This window comes from Formica exsecta, unplaced genomic scaffold (assembly GCF_003651465.1).
Source record: "Formica exsecta isolate Colony F162 unplaced genomic scaffold, ASM365146v1 scaffold72, whole genome shotgun sequence".
NCBI lineage: Eukaryota > Metazoa > Arthropoda > Insecta > Hymenoptera > Formicidae > Formica > Formica exsecta.
Window position 1 is genome coordinate 4,109,386 of NW_021853485.1, and position 26,457 is coordinate 4,135,842.

The 26,457-nt window shown below is 37.1% G+C and overlaps 1 protein-coding gene across 3 annotated transcripts in view; it reads left to right on the forward strand.

Annotated features, from left to right (window-relative positions):
* The window catches only part of LOC115243707 (hemicentin-2-like), a 272,825-nt gene that overhangs the window by 233,641 nt on the left and 12,727 nt on the right, over nucleotides 1-26,457 (forward strand). For all 3 annotated transcript variants that reach the window (XM_029820886.1, XM_029820887.1, XM_029820888.1), the window contains exons 4-11: nucleotides 6,072-6,277; nucleotides 7,995-8,111; nucleotides 9,059-9,262; nucleotides 10,030-10,181; nucleotides 10,841-10,988; nucleotides 12,663-12,793; nucleotides 14,951-15,110; nucleotides 24,760-25,053. In XM_029820886.1, coding sequence (XP_029676746.1) covers nucleotides 6,072-6,277; nucleotides 7,995-8,111; nucleotides 9,059-9,262; nucleotides 10,030-10,181; nucleotides 10,841-10,988; nucleotides 12,663-12,793; nucleotides 14,951-15,110; nucleotides 24,760-25,053 — 1,412 coding nt within the window. The remainder of the gene's footprint in view (nucleotides 1-6,071; nucleotides 6,278-7,994; nucleotides 8,112-9,058; nucleotides 9,263-10,029; nucleotides 10,182-10,840; nucleotides 10,989-12,662; nucleotides 12,794-14,950; nucleotides 15,111-24,759; nucleotides 25,054-26,457) is intronic.

The window sequence follows — 26,457 nt, forward strand, 5'->3', positions numbered from 1 at the left end:
TATAATTTTATATTTTTTTAAAGAATTGGTTTTAGAATAAAAGAGTTTATATAAGATTGCCTAAAGGGAATCTGGTATAAATAATATTAGCAGAATAATTGTAACGGTAATTGCTTCCGAATGAGATTTATCAATTTCTTAAGACAGAAGGCCCTGATTATACGCGGGATATACTCGAGTCAGTTGAGAAAACGAACTCTTCTCCGTTTGTTCCGCGTTCAACTTAATTCGCGCAAATGGAAATGCCTCTCAAACAGAAAGACAGGCATAATTTACATTCCGCGCCGCGGAAAGTGACATATCAGAACTGCAGGAAAATCGCTCGATGTTCTAGTTGCGAGGAGAACCCTCCGACGTTCATCAAATCAAAGCGAATTACATCTGCAGGAGAAACGTTAATTGACCGACTCTTAACACACGCGATTGACATATAAACGACCGCCTTGATACAATAATTATTGGTAATGATGCCGTCGTATCAAGTCGTATTTACAATTACTCTCTAATTAGACTCACACTTTAGTAATATTTGCGCAGTACACATATGTGTTGTACATAAAGAAATAATTTTATATCGTCACGATATTATGCATTTAGTTATTAATATATTATACATTTTCATATATCACTTGTATAATATAAGTCAGCTTTCTTTCTCTACTTGACAATATTAAAATTAAAATTTATATGATATACAATGTTCTTTTGATTTTAACATTTCTAAACCTGTCGAAAGTGTTTCTACGGTATGTTTATTATTGCAAAACACATACAACGATATACATGATTATTTTATTACATAATAAAAGAAAATAACGGGTGTAAATAATAAAATAATGATAATACGACAGAAGTGGACATCGTATAAATGTTTAATCTGTTTCTCTTACTGTTACTGTGTCCAATCATCTGAAAACTACTAGCACATTACAAGAGATTGTTTTCGTTGAAATGAAAAAACTTTTCTATTAAGCGCGTTTTCCATCTACAATTTGCTGAAGAGTTTTCTCTTCGACGGCTCGATATTAATTTGCCTCTTTTTTTTTCTTTTCAAAGGAAAAATTAACGTACGCTAAACTCTCGGAGAATTAATTAATTCGCCGCGACTACAATTTCGATTGTAGGATTTCGCCAATTCGGGAATTCAAGTGCTACCCGCGTATTCTTCGTAACGAAGCACGATTATCCTGGGAAATTCGAATTCTGCGTCGAATCCTCGCCTCTGAATTTTTTCGAGCCGGTTTAATCGCGCGATTAGCTTACGCAGAAATTGAAAGAGAGAGAGAGAGAGCTTGCGTAAATACACAGAAGAGGCAAATCTCTTAACGCATGCGTGCTTTGCGATGAGAATGTGTGATAATTGACGCAATTAATTTGTATATTACGCGTTTCGGAATCTCATAATCAGCCGGTCGTACTCCGTTTCGATATTGCTAACTTTGCTGGATTAGGTTGGCTTATTATATCGTATATTTGCCGGCGGATTTACGCATCGCATTTGAAGTTTGCGAACGCGAATATTTTTGCGAGGATAATGCGCGCGCGGGTTCGCACGCGTTACTTTAGTCCGGTTATTAACTATAAATGGTAGAGTAATGCATTAAGCATGCTGGCACAGCCGAAATTATCCCGTTGTGTAGCACGCCGACGCAACGTGCTGATCTTGATAATGTATTCGTTGCTTGGCAACCGATGCGCGCAATCGATTCGTTCGCGTAAAATCTACGCGCAAGAGGATTAATACGCATGCGGAAAAAGGAATGTGAAATAACGTAATTTGATTAAAATCGCTGCAAAATAATAATGACAAACTCGCGAGAGATTCGCGAATACGCGGGATAGATAAATGAATTTAAGTTCCGAGCGCGTATTCTGCGCCACTTAAGCGCCGCGTATTCGGTCGGATGTCGAGATAATGGGAAGCAAAAAAAAAAAAAAAAAAAAAAAAAGAGTTAATCTCGCGACGCACACTACCCACTTTCGAATCGGTGGCTGCTTTTCGGTAGCGCGTGGAGAGAAGAACGGGGGATTAAAGTACCCACGTATCTCCCAGTGGCTTTCCTCCTTCGAGTTGCGCCCGATTCTCTTATTCCGAGAGTTGATATCGCGGTTTTATGCATAGAAACGTGGCGTGGAAGCCAGGAATCCCATCTTTTTCCGCGAGGAGGGAAGGAGGGAGGGATCTGTGGCAACCCAACCCCGTGACACACTTAGCGTGTATGTCTATCTCCCTCCCCTCTTCACCTCTTCCATCGCTGCCGCGGAGTGTTTTCCCCCTAGAGTGGTCCATATAGCGAATTGGCTGCTGCCCTTTATTTCTCGCAGCCTTTCCATCCCTTTGCCCTCCTTCTTCATTCTCTTTTCCTCTCACGAGCGCGCACCGCCTCTCCCAGCTTGACTCTTGATATATGAATTGTGACGGGGGCTTAAAGGTATCCCGGAGCAAAATTATGGATACGATATTATTTCTTTCCGCGCACACAACACACCACAACGCACGCGTTTATCGTATTACCACGCTCTCTTTTTCTCTCTCTCTTTCTTTCTCTCTCTCTCTCTTTCTCTTTTTCGTAGTTTTATTAAGTTGAAAGTCTTTCGACCCGTGACGAAGTGCTCCGTCGCGCCACGGCGGCTTTGTTTTTTGAACGCCCGTTCTCTGATCCTCGGGCAAATTGATCGATCTTTGTCTATCCCATCGTTTTTCAAACGAGTTGACACAGGAAGGAAACGTGCGTAACGACTATTAAAAATGAAAATTATTCTTCTCATATATGTATGAATGATTCTTGGATTAATTTTGATCGACTCTCGTCTTTTTCGACGATTTTTTTATTCTTGAACTAACGACTTGAAGATTTAATAAAAATTAAACGGCATTGGACCGGTCGTCTAATTTAGCTAACAATGATTAGTATAACGTTTCTTTATAGTGAAAGGAAATTGAATGTAAATTGATGAAAATAATCCGCAAATGAGAGAGGATTTGCGGCAATTCTAATTGTACGACCTTCTGCATAGATTCGTAAAAAGTCACACTTTGTGACGTGATCTCATCCTCGAAATGATTGCGGCCGACTTTCTCTCTTTGCGAATAATTAAAGGAGATTACCGATAATTCGGAGGCAATGTCAAAGCGATGTTACAACGTTGACAAAGGAAATGCAAAAGCATGACGTGTGCATACGTGATAAGCATTCCTCATCTGTTTGCAGCACAGTAATCCTTTGTATGGACTTGCATGTGCCCAACATGCGATTATTCCATTCGTCGTCGCGTCTGATGGAATGTCTACGTGAGAGAGATAAACGCATTCGTAAACCATATATCCACAATGTGGAATTATAATGTTAATCAACTATGACTTTGTAATCTCTAAATTATAATCTTCATTAAATTAGTTGTCATTTTCCGCATATTTAACTTAAATTGTGTACAAAGGACATCGCAAATACAAATACAGAAATATTTCGAAAAGACAAGAAAATCAAAATAATTTGCAATTCTGCGCTCTTCAAATCTGTTGTATTACATTTTCCCCGTTTTACTTCTATCGTATCACAAATTATTTCTCAAAATTCGATAAAGACACTTGTTAAAGTAAAGATAATATCAGAAATACCGCGTGTGTAATAATCGGAATTAAATTAACGCGGCTCGAAAGATGAGTCAAAGATAACAAAACGATAACTGCGCACACTTCGTTATCGAATATACGACCCGTACATGATGTCGTTTTATCGCGACACCCGATGATCCTTTTCATTAACGTAATTTGCCGCTCGATCGTTTAGCGAAGGGGCCGACGCGGAAGCCGCTCGAGAAAATCGAAGACGCAGAGAATTGTCCGGATGAACGAGAGCGCGCGCTTTCGCACGCTCGGTTGACGATGTAACTTACCTTGCGAACCGGCACGGGTCATATAAAAGTATACCGGAACGTCCTCCGGGGACCGGTTTCAGAAAACTGCTCCGTACATACATATATCGCGCGTACGCCTCTCCCCTCGCCTCTTGGGATGCATTCGCGTCTGAGCAGGTGCAGCATTCGTCACACCTGCTATTTTACATCTAGCGAAATCAATTCCGATTGTCGTCGATTCAAGCTGGCTCCGTAACTATTGTTTTGCCGCGTTGCGATTTTTCTTCTTCCGAGAAGAGGACACTTATATGCGAATATCGCCTCGTCTTTTCAGAACAGACGCAATTGAAGAGTTCTTAACAGTTTTAATAAAGATGTCTCCGATCTCTCGAGAGAGAAAACGATTGTCGTACAAAAGATAATCTTCTTCTATAATATAGAATTTGTCAAATTCAACATAACATGACAAAATCTACAAAGAATTCAACGCTGCCGACTTTTCTTCTTTTAATATATTTTGCAAAAATAATAAGTCTATGTTTATCGTGCAATATTTAATATTATTAATATAGAAAATATGGACAATTTTATTATAATATTTTTAATTTGTGCAAAAATATTTTTGTAAGTTCGTGTTTTTAACTTTTAAATATAAAACTTTATTTTTTCACATTTTTGTTTTATGCCAAGGAATTAGTTATATAAAGCTCTTGCACATTTACAGAATGAACGTCGCGATTGTTCAAAATTTCAAGGAAAATATGACCGCCGATATGCAGACAATGTCTCGACCCCCGCACGTTTAAAAGTTTTGTGATAACGGCGCGTATAACTGACGCCACAGTACAGTAACGCTGACAGAGTCACAGAAACTGCAACGAGACACTACCAACGACTGAATCGCGCATTAGAAGCGTGCACGTTTAAGGAGATAAGGAAATTATGGCGGTTAATTATTACCACGAGTACACGTTCGCTCTGAATCTTCTTGCGAAGCGAATATAATTCAAGAGAATTAGAGGAATAAATTAGCAACAATTGGCTTAATTGTTCTAAATAATCGTTTCAATTGTTTTTAGGATCTTCGTGTGTTGTGTTTAGCCAAGTGTAATTTTAATAACTATGAATCTCTTCAAATCGACGCTTTTTTTAAAAAATAAAGAGATTATCGTACGCTCTTGTCATAATCTTTTAATATTCAAAATATATATATTAAATATCTTGAATTATAAAATGCTCAAAAATAAATTAAATTTGATTTTGATTAGATATCAAAATTTTACTTTTTAATTGCGCTGTAAAACTTCAATTTACAAGCTCTTCATTTCTTCAATCGTTTATAACTCTAGAATCTGTCGTGAAAAAATAAAGCGTAAAAGCATCCTGTACACGTAATATAAACGCAAAGCAATAATATGTAAACATTATTCGAAGAGAAGTTACATCCTTAATGTTAAATATCCTCGACCCAAGCTTCATCGAAAATTTCGCTGAAGCACAATAATGAGTTGGAGGAAAAGTTGCCGAGGAATTTCATTACGGTCCCGATCCGTCGCAAATTTCTTCGGAAAATTTCTTTGTAGCAACGACGCCGCATAAATTCAGTTAGCTTCGTTTCTGTTCGCCGATAGAAATTCTGCGAGGGCAGCGCGCCGGCGTAAAAGGGCCGATATTAGAGGGCAAAGTGCTACGCGAGTATCCTGCGTGACTCTGTACTTTTCTTCAGTCGGAGCATTTTTCTCTTCTTTTCGATTGAGCGTCTCGTGAGAGTTTAATAGGGGCAATATAAAAGTTTCTCTCTATACGCGTCCGCCTATCCGAGAAATACGATGACGCGCATTAGCGAGTATTGAAGGAAGCAGCGAGGGGAAAAAGAAAGAAGTGCGAGCTTTTCTTATTTATGGCTTTTTATAGCCAGTAGAATACTATAAGCGTGCACCATTTATTTTGTGTGCGTATAATTACTTATACACATATTAATACTAGTTCTCACACAGTTTTTCCAAAATCAATTAAATTCAAATTGTGATTTTTCTATTTTATATATGTATATGCGTTATATCATATCTTCCTCTTATATGAAAATATTAAAATAGACTATATGTATTATTGCGACTCGAAAAAATTAACTTTTTTATTTTAGAAAAATATATACATATAATTTTAAACAAGTAAAACTCTTTTGATAAAATTTAAATTGATCTTTATTGCAGTTTCGACATGCGGGGGACGCACAGCTTGGATAACGGGAATCACTGGCAGGATCAAAGCCTGAAAGAACGTGCCTTCTTTAAGCACAGCGAACCCGCGAAGCTCGTCTTGAAAACCGTTCGCGAGAGCGACGCGGCTGTTTACAGATGCAGGGTCGATTTCAAGCAATCGCCGACGCGCAACAGCAAAGTCAATCTAACGGTGATCAGTAAGTTTTTAAACGATATTCTACATTGAACCGAATACAAGATGCGCCCGACAATTAAAAGAGCGAAACATATATTCTTTTTTACTTTTTTCAGCAACATACGGCGTGTTCTTTTGAATACGTATTTTTTTTTTTTTTCTCATGGTATCTGATTTGATAATTTCTTGGGAATAAATTCGCGTATGATAAGCAATCTAAAAATATTTAGAAAATACTCCTAATGTACACATGTGTACACATAAAGAATATATTATTTATTTCTGTTAAATAATTTATCATATACTTTACATATCTGATAGTTTGAACTTTTAAAACTCTAGTCGTTGAAATAACGCAACAAAGATTAAAGTCGTAATTTCTAAATTATTTAATAAATAAAAAAATTTCTTGTTTTCTGTATAACTTTTGACAACATTTTTTCGGATGTATTTTATTCGGCGATAATCTTTTGCCGGAAATTCTCGAAAATTGAGTTTTGGAACGTGGGAATTGTACGATATACCGGATTGATCAATTCGATATTTGCGCTTTCCATGCCGCTTTCTAATATAATCGACGCTGTTATCATCGAATCGAATGGATCAATTCGACTATTCGGCTGTTTCGAGCATCTCGCGCGGTCGAAATTGTGCACCGACTGCATTTAATTTTTTTTTTTTTTGCATGGCATAACATTACGTTTAATGGAAGAAGGGCTACGTGATCGTAGCCGATAATACCGGGGCGGATAGATACCGAGCGCCGCCATACCGGTGCATTAAAATTTATTTTTTATCTCAAAAATAACATCCGCTTCTTAATGGTAAAGACGATACGTGACGGCACAGGCTGATACATCGCCGTGCAAATTGATTCAACTCGCTTCTCGCGCCGGCATTTGCATACGGATATTAGCATTATTAGCGATATTACGAATTTTTTCCCACGGCTGGATATAACGTAGTTCCGCGAGAATCTGATTTTTGATAATTTAAAAAAAAAGAAAAAAAACATTTTATAAAAAAATATTTTATGCTTTCTTAATACACACTGACAATTTATTTCTCAATGTCAATCCTAACGGTAATTAGTAATAATTATATTTGCATATCTCTGTTTTAAATCATTTGTTTTTTATATATAAAATTTGGTTATGATATAAAAGAAGGAAGTTTATTGTTGCGGTTGATGTAGCAAAGAGAAACGGTTATTAAAAGGGATAAATATGCTTAAAAGACGCAGTTTTATCTCAATTCTCTTATGCAGAATATATCCGTGGCACACTATTACAAAGATCAAATCAGAGCGAAATTAAAACAATAATTACCACCATTCTCCCAACTTCATTAAGAGTTCGCGTACTAACAACAGTATCTGTGTACGCTATACTTACAATTTTTTCAGCATGTATGTTACGATTTTTCACGTTCTTTATTTCATTTCCTTTTTTTTTATATTTCATCTGTCACATTGAATTAATGAAATCGTACCAAAAGATTTTTCGTGCTCGCGTTGCCAATTTTGTTATTTAATATATTAAACAAGGATTTATTAACTTTATCGTGTAATAGTAGTCGCGCTGCGTTTTGTCTTCTTAGATGACACTAGAATTGATACATTAATGCGCAAATTGATTCACCCGCGGTCTCCGCTCCATTCTACCCTGTTCGCATTCTCAGACATCCCCGAATAAAGGGAAGAGAATGCAGAGAGCTTCTTATTGCGAAAATTATTACAGTACCGCCGGAGCAGCTTAGCATATTGGACGAAGACGGAAGGTCTCATATTCCCCATTACATCCTCGGCCCGTACACCGAAGGAGCGTCTCTCAATCTCACGTGTGTCGCCGCCGGTGGTAAGTGCATGACGCGCCGATGCACTTTCGGTGCATTCGCCTCCCATAACGCTCGGGCGTCTCGTCGTTGCCGTGACTCGCATCAGCACTCGGGTTGCGCGTTTCACGGGAAACAAATGTGCGGCTCGATTTCTTTGACATTTCAGCCAAACGTATTATTCCTCGTGTTGCGTTTTGAATTTCGAACAATGAAGGCGCCGCCTTTATCTTGCCTTACGGCAAGGCAGATATAAGCGTAATAAGAGCGAGACCGCTAGTGTAAGACAAAGATATATATATATATATATACTTTGACGATGCAGGAAATTTGATGAAAATTTTTCGATCATTAATCGAACGCGCAATCATCGAGTATACTAATAGAATTTTACAAAGTTAATTTAAGATGATGTACAACACGTAATTTACAACATTTAAAGTTTCTTAAATATTTCTTAATAAGATTTTTATTATTCCAGAGCTAAGATAGTAATACTTTTTGTACATTTTCTATATTATTTAGGAATATTCTCTTTGCACTTTTTGAAATTTTGGTTTTATTTGTTAATGGAACTTCTCTCTCCGGAAAGTAAACTTTTTAAACCTCGGTCTTTCTTTTAACACGATCTGCACAAAGATTTTTACTTATCATCAAAAATCTAACTTTTTACAATAAATTAAAAATCAAAAAATTAAAAAATGAATGGATTTTTCCAATAAATAAATGTATATTAATCATTTCGTTCATTGATGTTTTTTGAAAATTTTTTGAAAATTATAAATTACGTTTTCTCTGAGAAAGACTTTAGTATAATTTTTATTTCTTTATAAAGATTTCAATTTTATATCTAATCGACTACTCGGAGCGTTAAGTCGAGATGTGATTACACCGAGTAGACGCCGCCATTAATGCAACGAAGTAGCGATGCATATTCGTCGGATCCTGCGGATCCTTTATGTTTCTTTAGGGCGACCGCAACCACGAGTGACATGGTGGCAGGGGACTTCTCTACTCGATAGCAGCTACGAGACCGTGGATGCTAAAAGGGTCCGCAACGTGCTGCAATTGGAAAAGTTGGGCCGCGAGCATCTGCGCACATATCTGACTTGTCAAGCTACGAATAACAACATGATAGCACCGATAACAAGTTCAGTGACGCTCGATATGAATTGTAAGTACCGATTTACTGATGGTTATTGATTAATTCCAAGAATGAAAAAAAGAATACAATCGTGAATAAATTTTATTTCAAAAAAAATTATCTGATAATCCTTTAATAAAAGATTGTACGTAAAGAGATTATAAATGCAATGTGTACGTTATTATTTTCAATTAACAATTGAATGAGTGTATAGTACAATAATATGATATTATATTACTGCATTATAATTATTATTATTATAAATTTCCATATTTACTGATGGTTATTGATTAATTCCAAGAATGAAAAAAAGAATACAATCGTGAATAAATTTTATTTCAAAAAAAATTATCTGATAATCCTATCTATCTAGATTGTACGTAAAGAGATTATAAATGCAATGTGTACGTTATTATTTTCAATTAACAATTGAATGAGTGTATATTACAATAATATGATATTATATTACTGCATTATAATTATTATTATTATAAATATAGTGGTAAATACGGGGAATATTAAATATACATATTTAATTAATTCGCAATAATATGTAATTTATTACGTCATAAATTGTGATTGTGAAAAATATGCAAGTTTCTTAATTATAAGCGATTCGAATTTCCGTGTTAAATTGAAGTATCGTCGCGTATCGATTCTCACGAAACTCTTACCGTGGCGCACCAATTCAGTGTGAATTGAGTTTCTACCGGGAAAATTTCTATTAGCTTCACACGACTGTGCGCGGATCTCGATGGGCGCTTAAATCTGAGTGTGACACACACGCTCTTTTACAGTGAAACCGCTCTGGGTCCGGATTCAAGGAGAGAACCGTCCACTTAGCGCCGGCAAGACCTATGAGATAGGTTGCGAGGTTGTCGGAGCCAGACCAGAGCCGACGATCACGTGGTCCAAAGGGAACACGATACTGCGAAATGCACGGGAAACGGTACGATTTAAAGTAGATTGTCGGCAAATTTAATACACTCTCGTCGATCACATGAGATTAATTCGTCCGGGAAACTCTCTCCGGATGTCCCTGCGATTATTTCTCGATTCATTCTCTGATTTTTCAAAATTAAAGACTGATGTAATTAAATTAATGCGCGATAAGTTTCGAACGACAATTAAAAATTCTTCGCACAAGTATATCACAATATTACAATATATAATACATATTATCTCTGTCATAAAGTATTCGAATTATTTATTAATGTTCATCAGCAGAGCAAAATACAAAGCAAGAAATTTAAATCGTTGTTTTGTCTATAATTTGAGAATGACATTTTTTGTGCAATTTATATTATTTCTTATATTTCTATTATTTCTTATTCAATTTTGTCATTAGAATTAATATATTTATCTGATTATGAGTATTTTTTAAATAGACAAAAGAATGTTTTATCCGAGATGTTAAATAGTTATAAAAATATAAGTCTTGGCATTGAATTCTCGTTTAATGTAAATCCAATATCGGCGAACGGCATAATCATCACCATCTAATTCAATCCGTCACAGACGGCGATTCGATCCCGGGATGTGTATGCATATCGTGATTATTAAATTGTTCGGCAAACTATTTTAAATTCATGAAATTCTCACCGACAGAGGAGTCCTCCTGACGGCAACGTAACAACCAGCGTCCTCACATTCGTGCCGAGTATCGAAGACGCCGGCAAGTTCCTCTACTGTCGCGCCAGCGTGCCAGATATTCCGGACTCGGAGATGGAGCAAGGATGGAAGCTCAATATATATCGTGAGTGTTTTCACAGAAACGCAACGGGGTGTCCCGCAATTTCGCGTCGCGTATGCGACCGCGCGTCGTGCACGGTGGAAACTTCCATCGATGTAATATTTTTACAAGCACATTTCGCATGCATATCGTACGCTGCAAAGTCAACATTAACATTTCAATCGAGAATTCTAACGCCGTTCCTTTTGCTTTAGATCTCGTTGCCATCGGCGAGATTGTTTGCTCGAAATGTAACATTTATTGTTGAGATCGAATCTCTAATATCACATGGTTATGCTAATAGAAATATTTATACAACATATATTATTTCTTATTAATCTCGCGATTAATAAAAAAGACTCTCACTTTGTTTAATTGCGCTGAGAATATTTTCTCGATTATTTATTTCATATATTTTCGACAATTTCTTGTTTCGGATAATATTTTTTAAATTTATCAGCATGCATTACATTAGCGATAAATCAGCACTTATAATTATACCATATATCCGAATTTGGTTTCGTGATGGGGGTGCCAGGTTAACGGAGGTGTCGTTGCGACACCGTGGATGCGCGTCCGCATCGTACTTCAAATTGCAGCCCCGTTGCAACTTTTCAGCGACATTAATACGTAAAGTTGCAGAACGAATCGCCGCGAAAGCGTCGCAGTCAAGCTAGGATTAACGTCGTGATTTCACTGTCTAATATAAAACTTTTCCTCGAGCCGATTCGAGGTACGAAAGAAGAAAGAAGAGACAGAGACTTCGAGTGGAAATTAATGGCACATGCCGATCCACCGTACTGAAAATTCAGTCCGATTTCGCCGTCGCGTTCCCACTACTTCGAATATCTTGGCAGCCCCATTTTCCCGTCTTTTCCGCGAGTTTTTATCTTTTTTTTTTTTCATTTGTCGCGTCCGCCAGTAATTCTATTGGGCGGGGTGGGGCTGTAAAAGCGAGGCGAAAAAATTTACTCGTTTATTGCAAGCGCGAAACGGCGGAATTATCGGATTCGCGATGGCGTTGCAGCGGAAGGAATCATAAGTAACGTTCGATACGCGGCCGCGATTTTTTCCCCCATGAAAAGATAATACCACAGAATGGACCCCGACGACGCCCTCTCGATGGGAAAATTCGCCGCTGTTCGACACAGTTAACCATTTATTTACAACGCGATGTAACACGATGTAATCGAGAAGCAATCGTATTATAGTATTTTTCTTTAATAAATAATGGTTGTTAATCAATAAATTAATGTCTTTAACGATTTTTTACATTGTTCTTTTTCATTGCTTTTGAGTCACATGTTTTGAGGTTTACCTTTAAATTTGACAAAATTAAGGAAGTGAGCTCAAAAAAATTATTTCGCGGATTCGATATAAAATTTACAAATACGATGATTCAAATAGACAGTAGTTTTTAATCAATAAGCCAATATAAACACTAAGATGCATTAATAAAAAATTTCGATTTCCCGCTTCTTTTATCTAAATTTCCGTTTCCAGCATTTTTTAATTTTATTTTTTTATTTTTTCTTTTTATTTTTTATTTTATATTTTTTTTATATTTTTTTTATTTTGTCATCTAGGCACTTATTTATGGCATCTAGACGCTAATAGGCGTTAATTATTGTAATTAAAGCGGCATCTCTCATATTGGTGCATTTCGCGCTTCGGCTTTGATGTTGATTCTGTTTTCAGACGAGCCTGTGGTTACCCTCGAGCTTGGCAGCAATTTGAATTCGAGCGCTATTCGGGAGGGTATCGACGTTTACTTCGAGTGCAACATCAAGTCCAATCCCTGGGTTTACAAGGTTTCCTGGCGCCATAACGTGAGTCCACACCCCGCCGCATAGGGCGCAGATAACGAATCCGGTTCAGAAATCGATAATATAAGCCGAAGCTTAATCGCGTCGAGATAAGGGAACGGCAGGGCGCACCTGCGACACACGATAAACTTCCGTCCGAAAACTCCCGCGTTTGATCTCGGATTCGTATCACCGAAACGCGCTGCGCAGGGCGCATATAAAGCGGTCTTCCCTCGGATAGTAATTAACCTTTAGAGAGGGTTCGGTTATATTAGAAATTTTCTCGCAACTTGAGCATTTCATATTACACAAAATTGTAGACAATTTTAATATTTCTCTTGTCTCAAATTAGGTTACTTATATCGGGGACAATGTATATTTCAGCTTAATTTAAAAAAATAATTTCTGATCCGTTTTAAGGCACGTGCGAAATAATATATATTATGTCTCTTATTAAAAATTAAAAAGTTTTTAACTTTTACCCATTTAAAATCTTTAACGTGTATTGGTATCTTGTGATCTTTTAAAAAATTAATTAACAAGTAGATGCTACAAGAATTACGCATAAAAAATTTTTTTTTTCATATCAAAATAATCCGCGTAATGGGTATAACATTTCTAATGCAAATTGCAATACCAATATCGAAATTTCCACGAGAGCTAATCCATTAGGATCGCATCACTTTATCTGTATTTATTCTAAGTCACTCGAGTACGCAATGTTTTTCTTCACTATTAAAATAATTCGCTTGATTGATACGGGACGAGAATCACAGCGTCGATTTAATTACAGATATATATCGATGCGTTTTATCAACGATTAATAAGAATGCGATTCGTCAATGCCCGAATGTGTTTTAATCCCTTCATTCGTTTTGATCGTTCTGTTTTTATTGATGATAAAGTCATACGCGCGATTGATTTGGAACTGATGGCATGACATAAATCACAGGTATAAATCAAGATATTTCCCGTTGCAATTAAACCATCGGGAAGCAATCGCATTCAATCATTCGAATTTATTTTTAATCCTACGATAGATAGTTCTCTTTTAGTATCATTAGAATCCACATATTCAGAATATTTAGGTAATAGTTATCAAATAAAAAAAAAATTTTTTTCAAACCATTATTTTTTAATCGCTCTCTTTTCTTTTTCTAGCGCATTTACTTGAACATTATCTTTTTTCAAGACTTTTAATTTTCAGCATTAAACATATCTTAATAGTAACATAAATTATAATTACATTAAAGTCTATCTATATATTTTTTTAAAGAGTAAATTGAAGATAAATAATAAGTTAACATGATTACGTTGATTCCATTTTCTAATTGCTAATAATTCAAAAACTGTCGATAAATTGCTTTTGTCGAAAAAAAAATTGTCGATAAGAAAACAGTTGATTTTTGAAAATACATTTAAAAGACATAAGCCAAAAATTTAATTCCTCAAAAATATATGTGTTATGACATTAAAGTTATTGCGAATATTCTTCAAACTTTGATATCCGTTCGAGCCAATTTCGATGATTCTTATCGCGCGAACGAATGTCGTTTACATGGAAACACCGGGGAAACGCAAATCCCAATCAATTCCCTCGGTTCGAGGACTGCAAAATTTGTTTCGCGAAAACTGAAAGCCGCTTTCATCGTCTCGAAAGTCGCGACGAGGGAACGCGAGAGAGATCGAAAAACTGTCAGTGTTCCTCGTCGTGAATTTCTCACGCGGGATTTATTATCGCTTAGACTTTCGCGAGAAGCGCGAATATACAGTTTTCGCGCTTTAATATCGTTCGCGAAAAGAGCGTAATATTAATTTATCCTTTCATTTTCATATATAACTGTATTGCTTATATATATATATTTATTTATTTATTTAGTTATCTATTTATTTATTTATTTATATATTTATTACTTATATTTCTCCTTATTTATTTATCTTTACGTCACTTTACCGATAATGTTTCATCTATCAAAATTTTTTAATCATAGCACAAGAAGCATTTTGGTCGTTATAAAATTCTCTATTCCATTTTTTTGCTCCTTAAATTTACTTACTATTTGTTGCGAGTATAGTCCATTACTTGAATAGTTTATTACTCGCACACTGAACCGCGTGCGCAAGTTTATTCACGGTAGCCGAGTAAACACAACACACCCTCGTTTGATTTCGCATTCGCAGGGCAATCCGCTGTATCACAATCCGACGACCGGAACGATAATAAGTAATCAGAGCCTGGTGCTGCAAAGCGTCACTCGCAGTAGAGCTGGGATTTACACGTGCATCGGCAATAATCAAGAGGGCGACGGCGAGAGCAATCCACTGAACTTGGACATAAAGTGTGAGTATCTGTTACATGCACATACCTACATTTCCCGCATGTCATCCGCCATAATCTACGCTGACGCTCTAATTAAGTTAAACTATTCTCTGTTTATTGTCGACAACAGTCCACGCTCATATCTGAATCTTTAAGATATAAGCGTTTTTTATCTTTATTTGAAAATTTATCATTTTTATTCGAGATATCTAGTGATAAACTTTCTCTGCGCTTTGACGAACCGAAATATCGTCGATATATTTTGTAAAAAATTTGTTACTCTTTATAAATTTGCAAAAGATTGACTCTATAGATTTGTAGAATACAAAGCTTTTCCAGATTTGTATTCGAAGAGCAATTTCAAAGTTTGCACGTGTAATTTCTCTTCAGTAGTCTGTATCTATCGATCGAGGAATAACGATTCTAACCGAAATACCCGGGAATGGAAACACGCCGTGTTGTCTTACGAATCTCTAGAGTCTCTCTCTGGCACTGGAGTTAATTTCTGTGTCACTGCGCGCGCGTTCACCGCACCCTCTGGCACGTAACTGATACTGACACACCGGTATGCGCGGATCGACGTTAAATCAGCTTAGGAGCGCGCTTTGTTTACGAGGGGACATAAATCCGGCGCGTAGACGACGAAACGTCCGCGCATTCGGAGAGAGCGCGGGGTGAGATCTTCCGCTTCATATCGACGTTTAATATCTCGGCATCGCGCACTATAAACGAAAACGAGGTTTCATAAAATCTGCTCCGAGGCAGAGAACCGACCGGCTATAAGTCAATTTCATATGCGAGCATTATAACTCTTTTAAACGTTATAAGCAAGTTTGGACAGCTTTTTCACAGTGTTTAAAAAAGAAAAGATTACAAGTCCGATATTAGTTTCAAACGTTACGAGTTATAAAAGTCGAGATATTATCAACGTAATAGCGCGAGTTATTGTACGATTATAATTAGCGTGGGTTTTATAGAGACAGAAAGAAATCGATAATACGGTCATTAATAATATTTTTACCGTGTCGAGCCCTCTTAAAGAAACTTTCCACGTCATATAAATCATAAGGAAAATCAATAGCACTATATATATATATATATCTCGATAATAAAATAAGGCAAAACTATCGCTATGACGAGAAATCGCCGCCTTCGTCGCGCAATTCGCCAGTATGAATTTATTACAGTAATGTACGTGAGTTGGTCCCTTTTTGCGCACGTTCCAAGGAAAATGTCTTTCACCCCCGTAAAGTTCAGCGAACGCTAAATCACTTCAAACGCTCTACATACGTAGGAACATATGCGTATAACCGAGCTGTTCCGCTACTTAAGTCTGTGTGTTGGTGTGTAACTTACGACTGACTGACATACGCCACCGTTTATACAGCAGCTGCGCTCTCATCAGTATTTAGTGGATTCAATGCACCACTATAAATTATCTACAGCTAATCCGTGCAAAGATTAATAGTTGATCAGTTAAAATATACATATGTATGTGTGTGTATCTACATATCCTCTTCCTTCTCTCCTTCTCTCTTGTTAATGATCATTATACAGAGCGTTTGCTGATAGATCCGTCTGTTAAATAATCAAAAAGGAGATTTTGATATATCTATTCTAAACTTTCAACTCAATTTTGACGAAAGAAAAGATCATCCCCTAAAAGATCGAAAGAAAAAAAAAGAGAGTTAACAAGTTAATGTAATGAAAGAAAAAATATGCTGAAAATATCTAAAACACTTTCATATCTATTGTAAGACCGAGAGAGATGCGATGATCGCAAATTCTGTTTTTAAATTCGCTAAAATCTCTACTATTAATTTCTATAATTTTGCACAACGAATTTCATCGGAAAATTTTGCTCCCCTTACGCAGAATGTAATAAGCAAAAATATAAAAAGAATATTAAAAAATACTGTTCATTTTATCACATTGTGAATGCAGTATGAACAAAATGTCCATTTCTATCGTTTAGCTGTCGTATTTTTGACTTTGGTTGAAGCTTTGACTGAAATTGTTATATCGTTCCGCTAATCTATTCTACTCTGCTGTAACAGCATTATAATAGATTTTATTTTCAAAGAATATACGCGCTGGTAAAAAAGATGTAGAGTGCTCGACGCGCGCTCATCAAATCTCTACCATCAGTCCAATATTACGTGGATTTCTGCGCGCACACGCATTAGGAGACTTTGGCAAAAACTACGAACAAAATTTTGCGTAATTATCCTGGTGCGATTATGTTGGTTTTAATAACCCTTTCGGCAAGGTAAACTGCCGAGTCTCGTGAACGTCGAATGCTCCCGTATAATCCGTATTTTCTTTGTTCTTCTCCGGAATGAAGCCTCGCTATTTTACAGCTAACTAAGCGGCTTAAGATCTTGGATACGGCAGAGTTCGAAGAGAAGGGGAGCTTCTTGCCATGCGCATAATTATACCTGCTGAAACTGAATTAAAATCTTAAGCTACGTTAGCCAGCCGTGCGCACATACGAACTCGCAGATTTTCTGCGTTCGTGACCGAACTCGCGAGATAGGATTCCATTTAAATTTACGCGTCATATTTATATAGCGCGTTATGTATTAAATATATCTTTTAGAATATTTTCCATCAAGAGATTGTGGAAATTCGATCGGAATAGAATTTTCGAGTTAAAGAGAAAAATACAATGGAAACTAAAAGTTAAAATAAAAAGAATTTATATGCAATCCTAATTATTATCAAAGGCAATGTTTTGGGAAAAAATTTGAGCACAAAATACGAGCACGATTCGAAACGCTAAATAACGATAAATTTGAATAATAATATTCGCAGAATATTCGCGAGACAAGCTTTTTGAAAATATTTCAACTGTGCTTTCTAGATGGAAAATGTTTTTAAAAATTCACGATCCGCAATGCGTCCCGGCGTCTAACGTTCTCTTGCTTTGGACAAATCGATACCAGTTTTACAAATCGAGGATAGTCGACGTTTGTATTTTTGCTCGATTTTTGCCTAATTATAGTCCACGCAAAGAGTTTGCGCTTCCGCCATTGTGCTAATTACAAGACAAGCATCACCGTAACAACGTGTAATTAATGCGTCGACTCTAAAAATTCCGACATTCAACCGCTCGTCGAAGTTAACGTCAGACTTAATCAGAAGGTTTTAAACTGGAGCGCGTTGCAATTAAAAGCTATAATAATAATTAGCCAGAAGCGAGTGGTCGATAACTTGCCTTATACATGCCAACTCGGTATCATTCTATACATTGAGATTAAAAGAAAGAAGAAAATTGACGCGCTGCACAGTATTATACAATGTAACTCAGTGAAACGTGATATGCAGCATTAATATAAAACTTTACATAACAGCACGTAAGAAAAAATCGGTTTATTGCGAGCTCTGAAAAAAGATTGTAAATTTTCGAGAGGAACGAGAGAAAATAGCGACTGTATTTGTTACTCGATTGACGGATGACCCAGCGTGTCGTTTCAATCGAGAATATACAAAGGCTTCATACGTCAGATATTTTATTTCTGTTAATAAAAATTTCATGTTGTGATGCGTATAAAATTATTATACTGTTGTCAAAAATGTTTTGTCACCGATCAGTATCGCACGAATCGAACACGTTGAAAGAATAAATGTTACGCGGATACGATATTGTCTCTTTTTCCACCCATATCGGGCAACATGAAGCTATAAAAAAACGCGAATGATATTTTATATATATATTGGATTATTATAATATATATTCTTCACGTATCGTATCGTATTATTATAATAAATATATAGCAGCATATATTATTATTATATGACTAATTATTATAATATTTTATTTCTGCATAATATTTCTTGCAAGACACAAAACAAGCATGCTTGAAATTCCTTTCAAGCGATCTCGTTTTCGTTCGTCATATACGCCGTGGTCTTGCAAACATGCGATCTTTTAGCTGGGCGGTAACGGGCGCGCAAAGTAATTCAGGTCGCTCAAATAGAAATTGCGCGATTAATGCTTAATTACACACCGCGGCAATTTCGCGCGCCGGGACTGTCGCATTTTTATCACGCGATCTATACGTGCGAGCTCCTAATATAAAATATGAAATCCTTCGTTCAACGTGACTCTAAATCGAATGATAAGAAGATTGTAATGGCAGGATTTTGTTCTATTGACTTTTATTAGTTATTTTCTCAGAATCTCTTTTTAATGAATATATTATTCAGATATATGTCAAATTATTATAATACATGTTCTATTGATTTTTATTAGTTATTTTCTCAGGATCTCTTTTTAATGAATATATTGTTCAGATATATATCAAATTATTATAATTCAAAAATAAGGTGACGTCTCGCGCAGAGTAAAATCGATCTAAAGTAATTCTTGTACAATTATTCCTATAAGAATATTTCACAAAATCATCCTTTGAGATTGTCGTGAAAATTCTTTTTTTCTCGCCAACAGAGATCTTTATCAGACGCATGCACTGAATGCGATTATATTTTTCTTTCTATTTCTATCACAATCGTAAATTATGTATTTACATATAAATATAAATACGATGTGTAATTTATACCCGACCCGCATAAAATTTTGAGAAATTTTATACGAGTGTGCGAAATTAACTGGCGACATTTATCCGTAACGTGATATAAAAAGGTTGACACTTTATTTCGGGCGACAACAAAATCGTGCCGATTTATAACAGACTCGATCCGGCGGAAGTAGATACGTACGTCATCGGTCAGCCGGCGTGTTATCGGCGCAATATGCACGCTTCGCTTCGAAATTCGTTTCGCTAACTTTAGATTCCGCTTGTTGTAATTTAATTACGACCGACGGACGGACGCAAACTAGAATGCCGCCACCATCGTCGTTGTTGCCACGGCCCGACTGCCATGAAATACGTCAATGAATTTATCGCAGCCGCCGACCGGACATTTATTCGCGCTGCAAAAGTGAATTCGATTTCTCCGCGCCGGGCGTTTTGATTTATTCGCCGTGATAGATTGGATAGATTATGTAGCACAGTCGCGGCGAAAAAAGCCGAGCCAAGACGTCGCCCGGATGGCGAGATCGATCGATATGTAACGTCACCCATCTGTAATCCCCTTAACAATACGCCGCTAACGTTTCAGAGAGATCCGCGGCGAAATTCTTCGAGAAATTCTTCAGTTCTCTATATATACCCGAGGTTTTTTATTTTCTTCAAGCTATTCTCTCGAAGAGACGGGGAGAATGCGCATCTTATTAATTACACACTGTATTAATATCTCGCGGTATATCTCGTGTTGTAGAGGATACACACGCGATAATTACGCCGCGCCCCGAAAATTCATCGGTCGATAGTCGCGATTCCGCGCAGCCGAGTTCGTTAAACGCTTGGATCAATCGACGTATCTCTAATTACGATAAAATTCTCTATGGGATTCCCGTAATCTCGAGTATTTTCAGAATGCTAGGCGCCTTATCGCACCGCCGATATATCGTGCCAACCATGATGACCATCGCATGGCGATACGAACGCAAGATACGACGCTCGATAACGCTCCGTCGAAGATCTATCTATCGATCGAATGGACCGGGGCGTCTAACTGGGTCCATTAACGCCAGCTAATTAATGTATCTGATTAAGCAAGGCATCGACGCACATGTATCATCTCAAGTCCCGACCACGCGCTCGATCCATATATAATAATACCTCTGATATCTGAATATATAGAGTTCGACCGTATTGCCCACGTCTCTCCGGCATAAGCTATGCGAGAGCATATATACATCGTCGCCACGACGCGGGCATAAATCTTCGTTATTTGACGTAATGGCCATTCGCGCGCGTGCTACACACACGCGTACACACACGCGCGTCGTAGATTATTATTATTATAAATTTCCATGACGCATACACGGCGACGTTCTTACGAATTTCAGCGCCGGGCGCGATGTACACCGTGATTGACGAAGATTCACGACGCGAGTACCGCGAACGTAAAATAATACGGTCGCGCGCGCCTTCGTACTCTATCGGCCTGTCCGTGTGTGTAAGGATGTGTCCCCGGAACTAATGTACCGTTAAATCTCTCAAGGAATCTGTCACCGGCAGAATATTCGATAATTCTTGGCTCGACACGTTCCACCTTTTCCCCCTTCTACGTGTGTTCTACGAATTGTATTCGCTGTTAAACATTTGGAAAGACTTTAACGGACTATCGAGCGTAAGTTTACTTTCGTTAAAACCGAGAGGAGATACGTTAAACGCTCGTTTTATAGCGAAACCTCTTGTTTTATGTAGCAGATAAGGTGCAAAATTATAACAGCTCTAAATTTAAAATTTCATTGGCTCTTTCAAGTTTTTAAGCCTTAAATTGTCAATGGCCCTTTTCGCTGGATTTTTTATTGGGACTTTTACGAAAAGAGATTGTAGAAAAGATAAAATTATATTTTATGCAAATAACTGGAGTTATTACAGTTTGAGAAAGACAGAGAGAAATTATCATATTGGGGGAGATACGCGTTTCTCTCAGAAATGGAATCATTAAAAATAGATTAATATAATTCTGTATCAAATCTCTTACAAATGTAATTTAAAATTCCAATTTTCCAATCTAACACGCTTGGCATTAAAACATCCTATAGTTCTAAACTAATACTTAAATATTTTATACCGCAGAGATAAATTCGCTCTCGCATAGATAATCGAGATAAACTCGTTCGTATCTCCAAATAGAACAAAAAGCAAATCCTCTGTCTCCCTTCCTTCGTTTCTACGTGTACGTCCGTGCGACAGATCGACGTGCATTTTTCACGATGCAGGCGATATTGCGGGCCCGTGAAATGAATTATGCATACACGACACAGATATCATTTCGATAGCCGGCATGGACATTCAGCATGAGCGATCTGTCACTGATGCTTAATGACTAGCATTAATTGGTTATTGTCAGTGTCTCGGCCATTGATCCTGTATCCCGCGATATCTCCGTGCATTCATCCTCCACGATCATTTGCTTTTATTCGGGAGAAAATACTTGACGCTGACAAAGGAGATCATTTAGATTAAAAGTCTCCACTTCAGGAAAGTTCAATCCAATTTTTAAAAACGAAAAAATATGCGCCTGCTTTGCGCGCGTGCCAAATTTAACCATTCCCGACGATAAAATCTGCATTTTGCGTTCGTAATGTTATGCAAGTCCATTTCGTTGATGCATATATCGCGAAATTTTCCCTCTGATATCTCTGCTTTTAGAAATTCGAAATTTCTCAATACACTTTTATTAATTTATTAATAAAATTGATTTAGCTTATTAATTAAAATTAATTTATTTTCTAAATAATAAAATAAAATAAAACATTTTATATTTTTGAAAAAAAAATTGTGATGACAAGAGTTCCAAATAAAAGAAGCAAATCTCAAACATTTATGTATGTCATTCAAGCCAATCAATTATTGAAGCTCACTATTACTTATGTATCGTGTGATATTACACGATATCGGTGTACATGCGAGAATGTAAAATCACGTAAGATCCCTTCCAATCATACAATCGCGTAGAAACTCACGATTTTTATCGTGACCTTTATGGCATCTCTAAGACATTTTTCGACTATCGTCATAAGAGAGGACAAAGGTTTCGTCTCTGCCGTATAACACTGCGCGACCGGTTGGCTTGGCAAGATGCGGAACATTCCAAGCATCGCCAAGATCGGACTTCTTTCGACAACTGTGCAAAGTACAAAGGGGATGCAATACGCGCGGACACCGGATACCGTTCGGAATTTTATGACTGATCTAATCAATGAAGGGTCCAGTCTCGTTCTATATGTGCGCCGGATATATCCCCGCATGCTCTACGACCCTCCACTTCCACGTCCCAAGTATTATTGAATTTCCCGGACGAGAGGCGAACTGGACTTCCGCCCTGAGTCGAGGTCGCGGGGGATCCTTTGTCAGCTTACACCGAATATCTTCTTTCGTCTGTGGAAGTGAATGTCAATTGCAGAAACTACCGGAGATAAGGATCAATCGCATGCCTCCGGGTGTATAAAACGCGCTCGCATGCGTCGAGACGCACTCTTTCGCGGTTCATAGCGCAAGCACAACTGTTTCAATTTTAATCACATTTTAATTGCATTTCGATATCTCGTGAACGCAAGGCGGTTTATTTTTCTCGCTCAAACATATGAAAAAATAAGTCGATGAGATGTATGTATGTATAAATATTTCAACACTAAATGCATTTATTTCATTTATTTGCACTATCGCATTTTGTTCCATCTCTCAAAAAAATTACTTACATTTGAACAATATTTTATATAACGTGTTTTTCTTCCAAAGATGTACAATCAATCATTTGTCAAGTGGCTCCAGAAAAAATATATAGTAATATCCTTCATAGGAGATTATATCATAAAGTGCCTCTCAGAGGTGCGTGTTATATGTGTGTGCTCTTCTTATCTTTTTTTTTTTTTTTTTTTTTTATATATAATACATCCTAAATCAATCTTCTTCTCTTATATATAATATTTTCTAAATAAAATTTTTATTTTGATGAGAAAGACGTAAAGTTTGTTACCGTCGTTTTGATATGTTGGTATGTCGTGGAAAAATTTTTCAACACTTACGGAGATGTCTTAAACTTACTTACGCAGTTCCTTCATCATCTACGCGAATCGCGCCGCGGAGTAACTCGAAAATGTGCTCTATACTTTTTACTTTCTACAGCATTAAAAAGACGTATGCAGTCGGAAACTTATTTTCTTACCAAGTATAACGACGTACTTTCAGTTGCCGTGAATAAAACGGAATCAGCGGAGAATATAATGGAGGAAAACGTTGTTCGAGAAAGCGTACGCGAATTTGCTCCCCATCTTTCATCTGAACAATGAAGACATGCTCTACTAATGGTACACTGTTGCAATATGTAGATTACAGAATATATACATGTATATTGTGTATTATGTATATTACGAGACGATATCAGATACCGTGTCGACTGAGGTTGACATGAACTCAGGGGCGGGGGAGAATAGTTCTACGGACATGAATTCCATCATTAATGCTTAATTAAGGGTAGTGCTTAATAATCGCGTTAGCCTTCAGCGGATATCAGATTCTATGTATCGAACATCCCTCCTCTATATGTTGTGGGATCATCGACGAAAAGATCCGATCGCATTATTGGAGGATATATCTGTGAAGGATACTCGTCATGAGGATACCAATTGTACTCTTGTTTAATTTTAGAGATCATGGTTAAAGCGTCATTAATTCTCGGATTATATACATCGAATCCCGTTCAACTTTGTTTCATGTTCGCATTTTCGAGGTATAATTTGCTAAGCCCTTTCCACCTCCAATGTCAAATAATTCTGTTGATATTAATAACCCAACATGAAACTCTAAGCTATTATTATTATTATAATCTCTAATGACTACAATCGAGAGCTGGAAATTGATACCGGGAAATAGATTATACACGCATTTCCTCTTAAATGTACCAATTTACCCAGTATATTATTAATCTTGAATAATATTGGAGCACGCGACGCGTATCGAGCGAAACCAAGTGTGATTCGGTGTTTCGGTGAATAATTATTTATCCGCCGTTTATTTATACACTCGCGAAAGTATTGGCTTGTCTACGTATATATCCTCAACGCGCATTTTACATTTACATTTTACAGTCGCGCCGGTATGCCAGCACGGCCAGACGAGGGTGTTTGGCGTGGCGAAACATGAGAGCGCGAATATTCCCTGCGAGTTGGAGGCGAACCCGCCGGAAGTATCGTTCACCTGGAAATTTAATAATACGATGGAAGCGGTGGACATACCTCAAGCGAAAGTCATCAGCGACCGTACGCATTCGACGGTCTCGTACGAACCGATTAACGAGCTGGATTATGGCACTCTCCTCTGCTGGGGCAACAACGATCAGGGCAGTCAGCTGGAGCCGTGCGTCTTCCATATCGTGCCAGCCGGTAAGTGCCAGCCCGATCTCTTACGTGGGTTTCTTTGAAAAATTAAAGCGTTCGTTCTCCCCGCGCGTATATTTTAAATGTAAGAAATATATAGATGCGACGTGTAGCTTCTCTATGTAGATTTTATTGCGATACGTCGAAGGCGATGCTATATTACCGCATATAATACCGCATCAAATGTGTAACGTATCTCGCAAAGCCAATTACTATATATGTAATCAATAATTTTGCAAATATTTGCACAAGCAAATGTTTAAAGCGTGATTAATTAATACAATAAATGGAATATATCTCCCCGAATTTAGTCGTAATCGCGCACCGCATTTGAATTTTTACATTGAAACCACGTAAATATATAAATTGCGCGCGATGTGAATTACAAAAATTAATACATGCGACATTCAATGCTTTTATATGACTCCACAATATCGCTGATATTATCATCGTCGTCGCGAGTGAATAAATGAAAAAATAGAATGAAGGCGGATGAATATTTCGATGGCATCGTGACCACGACACAACTTATTTAAAAGACAGCAATCGATTTCTCGGTAGACGAATGTCGCACCGTTTCGAAGTTCTTGGAAGGTGCATTCAATAGATTCGATTGCATTTATTTTCCCTGTCGTCAAGACACTATCATCCGGCATCCGATGAATGCAATGTCCTGGAATCCGTTCCGTTTTTATCGAATTATCGGCGTCTCAATAAACGTTAAAGGAGATCTAATGCAACTTCAAGAGAATCAACTATGCTTTCTCGAGTTCTTGCTCTGTACCTTGTAATTAATCTTGTATTAGTAATCTCAGAAGCTACTAATGTAGCGGTAAAGAGGAAATAATATTCGGGATAAGAGAGAGAGCTCCCTAGTAAACATAGGTCCGTAAACCAATCGGTTAAGATAACACACATCTGTTATCGCGGCTGCAGGTATATACACTAGCTATTACGACGCTATTATCGTAAATGACAAAACATATTTCAAGATTAATTGGCTTAATTGAATTAAGTATATTTCACTTATCTCTTTTGATAAATTGTTTTTTTTATATTATTTTTTCCGAGAATCATGATCGAGCCGCGATTAAGTCGTCTACGATGTAATCTTATCAGACGATTCATAAGTAAGTTTCGAGCGATGCGATCATTCCGATGTGCGGTATCATCAGAGATTGGAGGAAATGTTTCAAGGAGAAGCTTCGCGATTCGAGTGGAATTCTGATTTAGCGATGGTGACGACAATAATAAGACTAATGATAATAAACGTTAACAACATCATAATATCATTAATAATCGGTATCAATAGCCATCATGTAAAAGATTCAGAGACATTTTTACATATCATTGACTGATTCAAGTATGCCTTCCAAATATTTATCAAGTAATTTTTCCGCGTTTGCATTT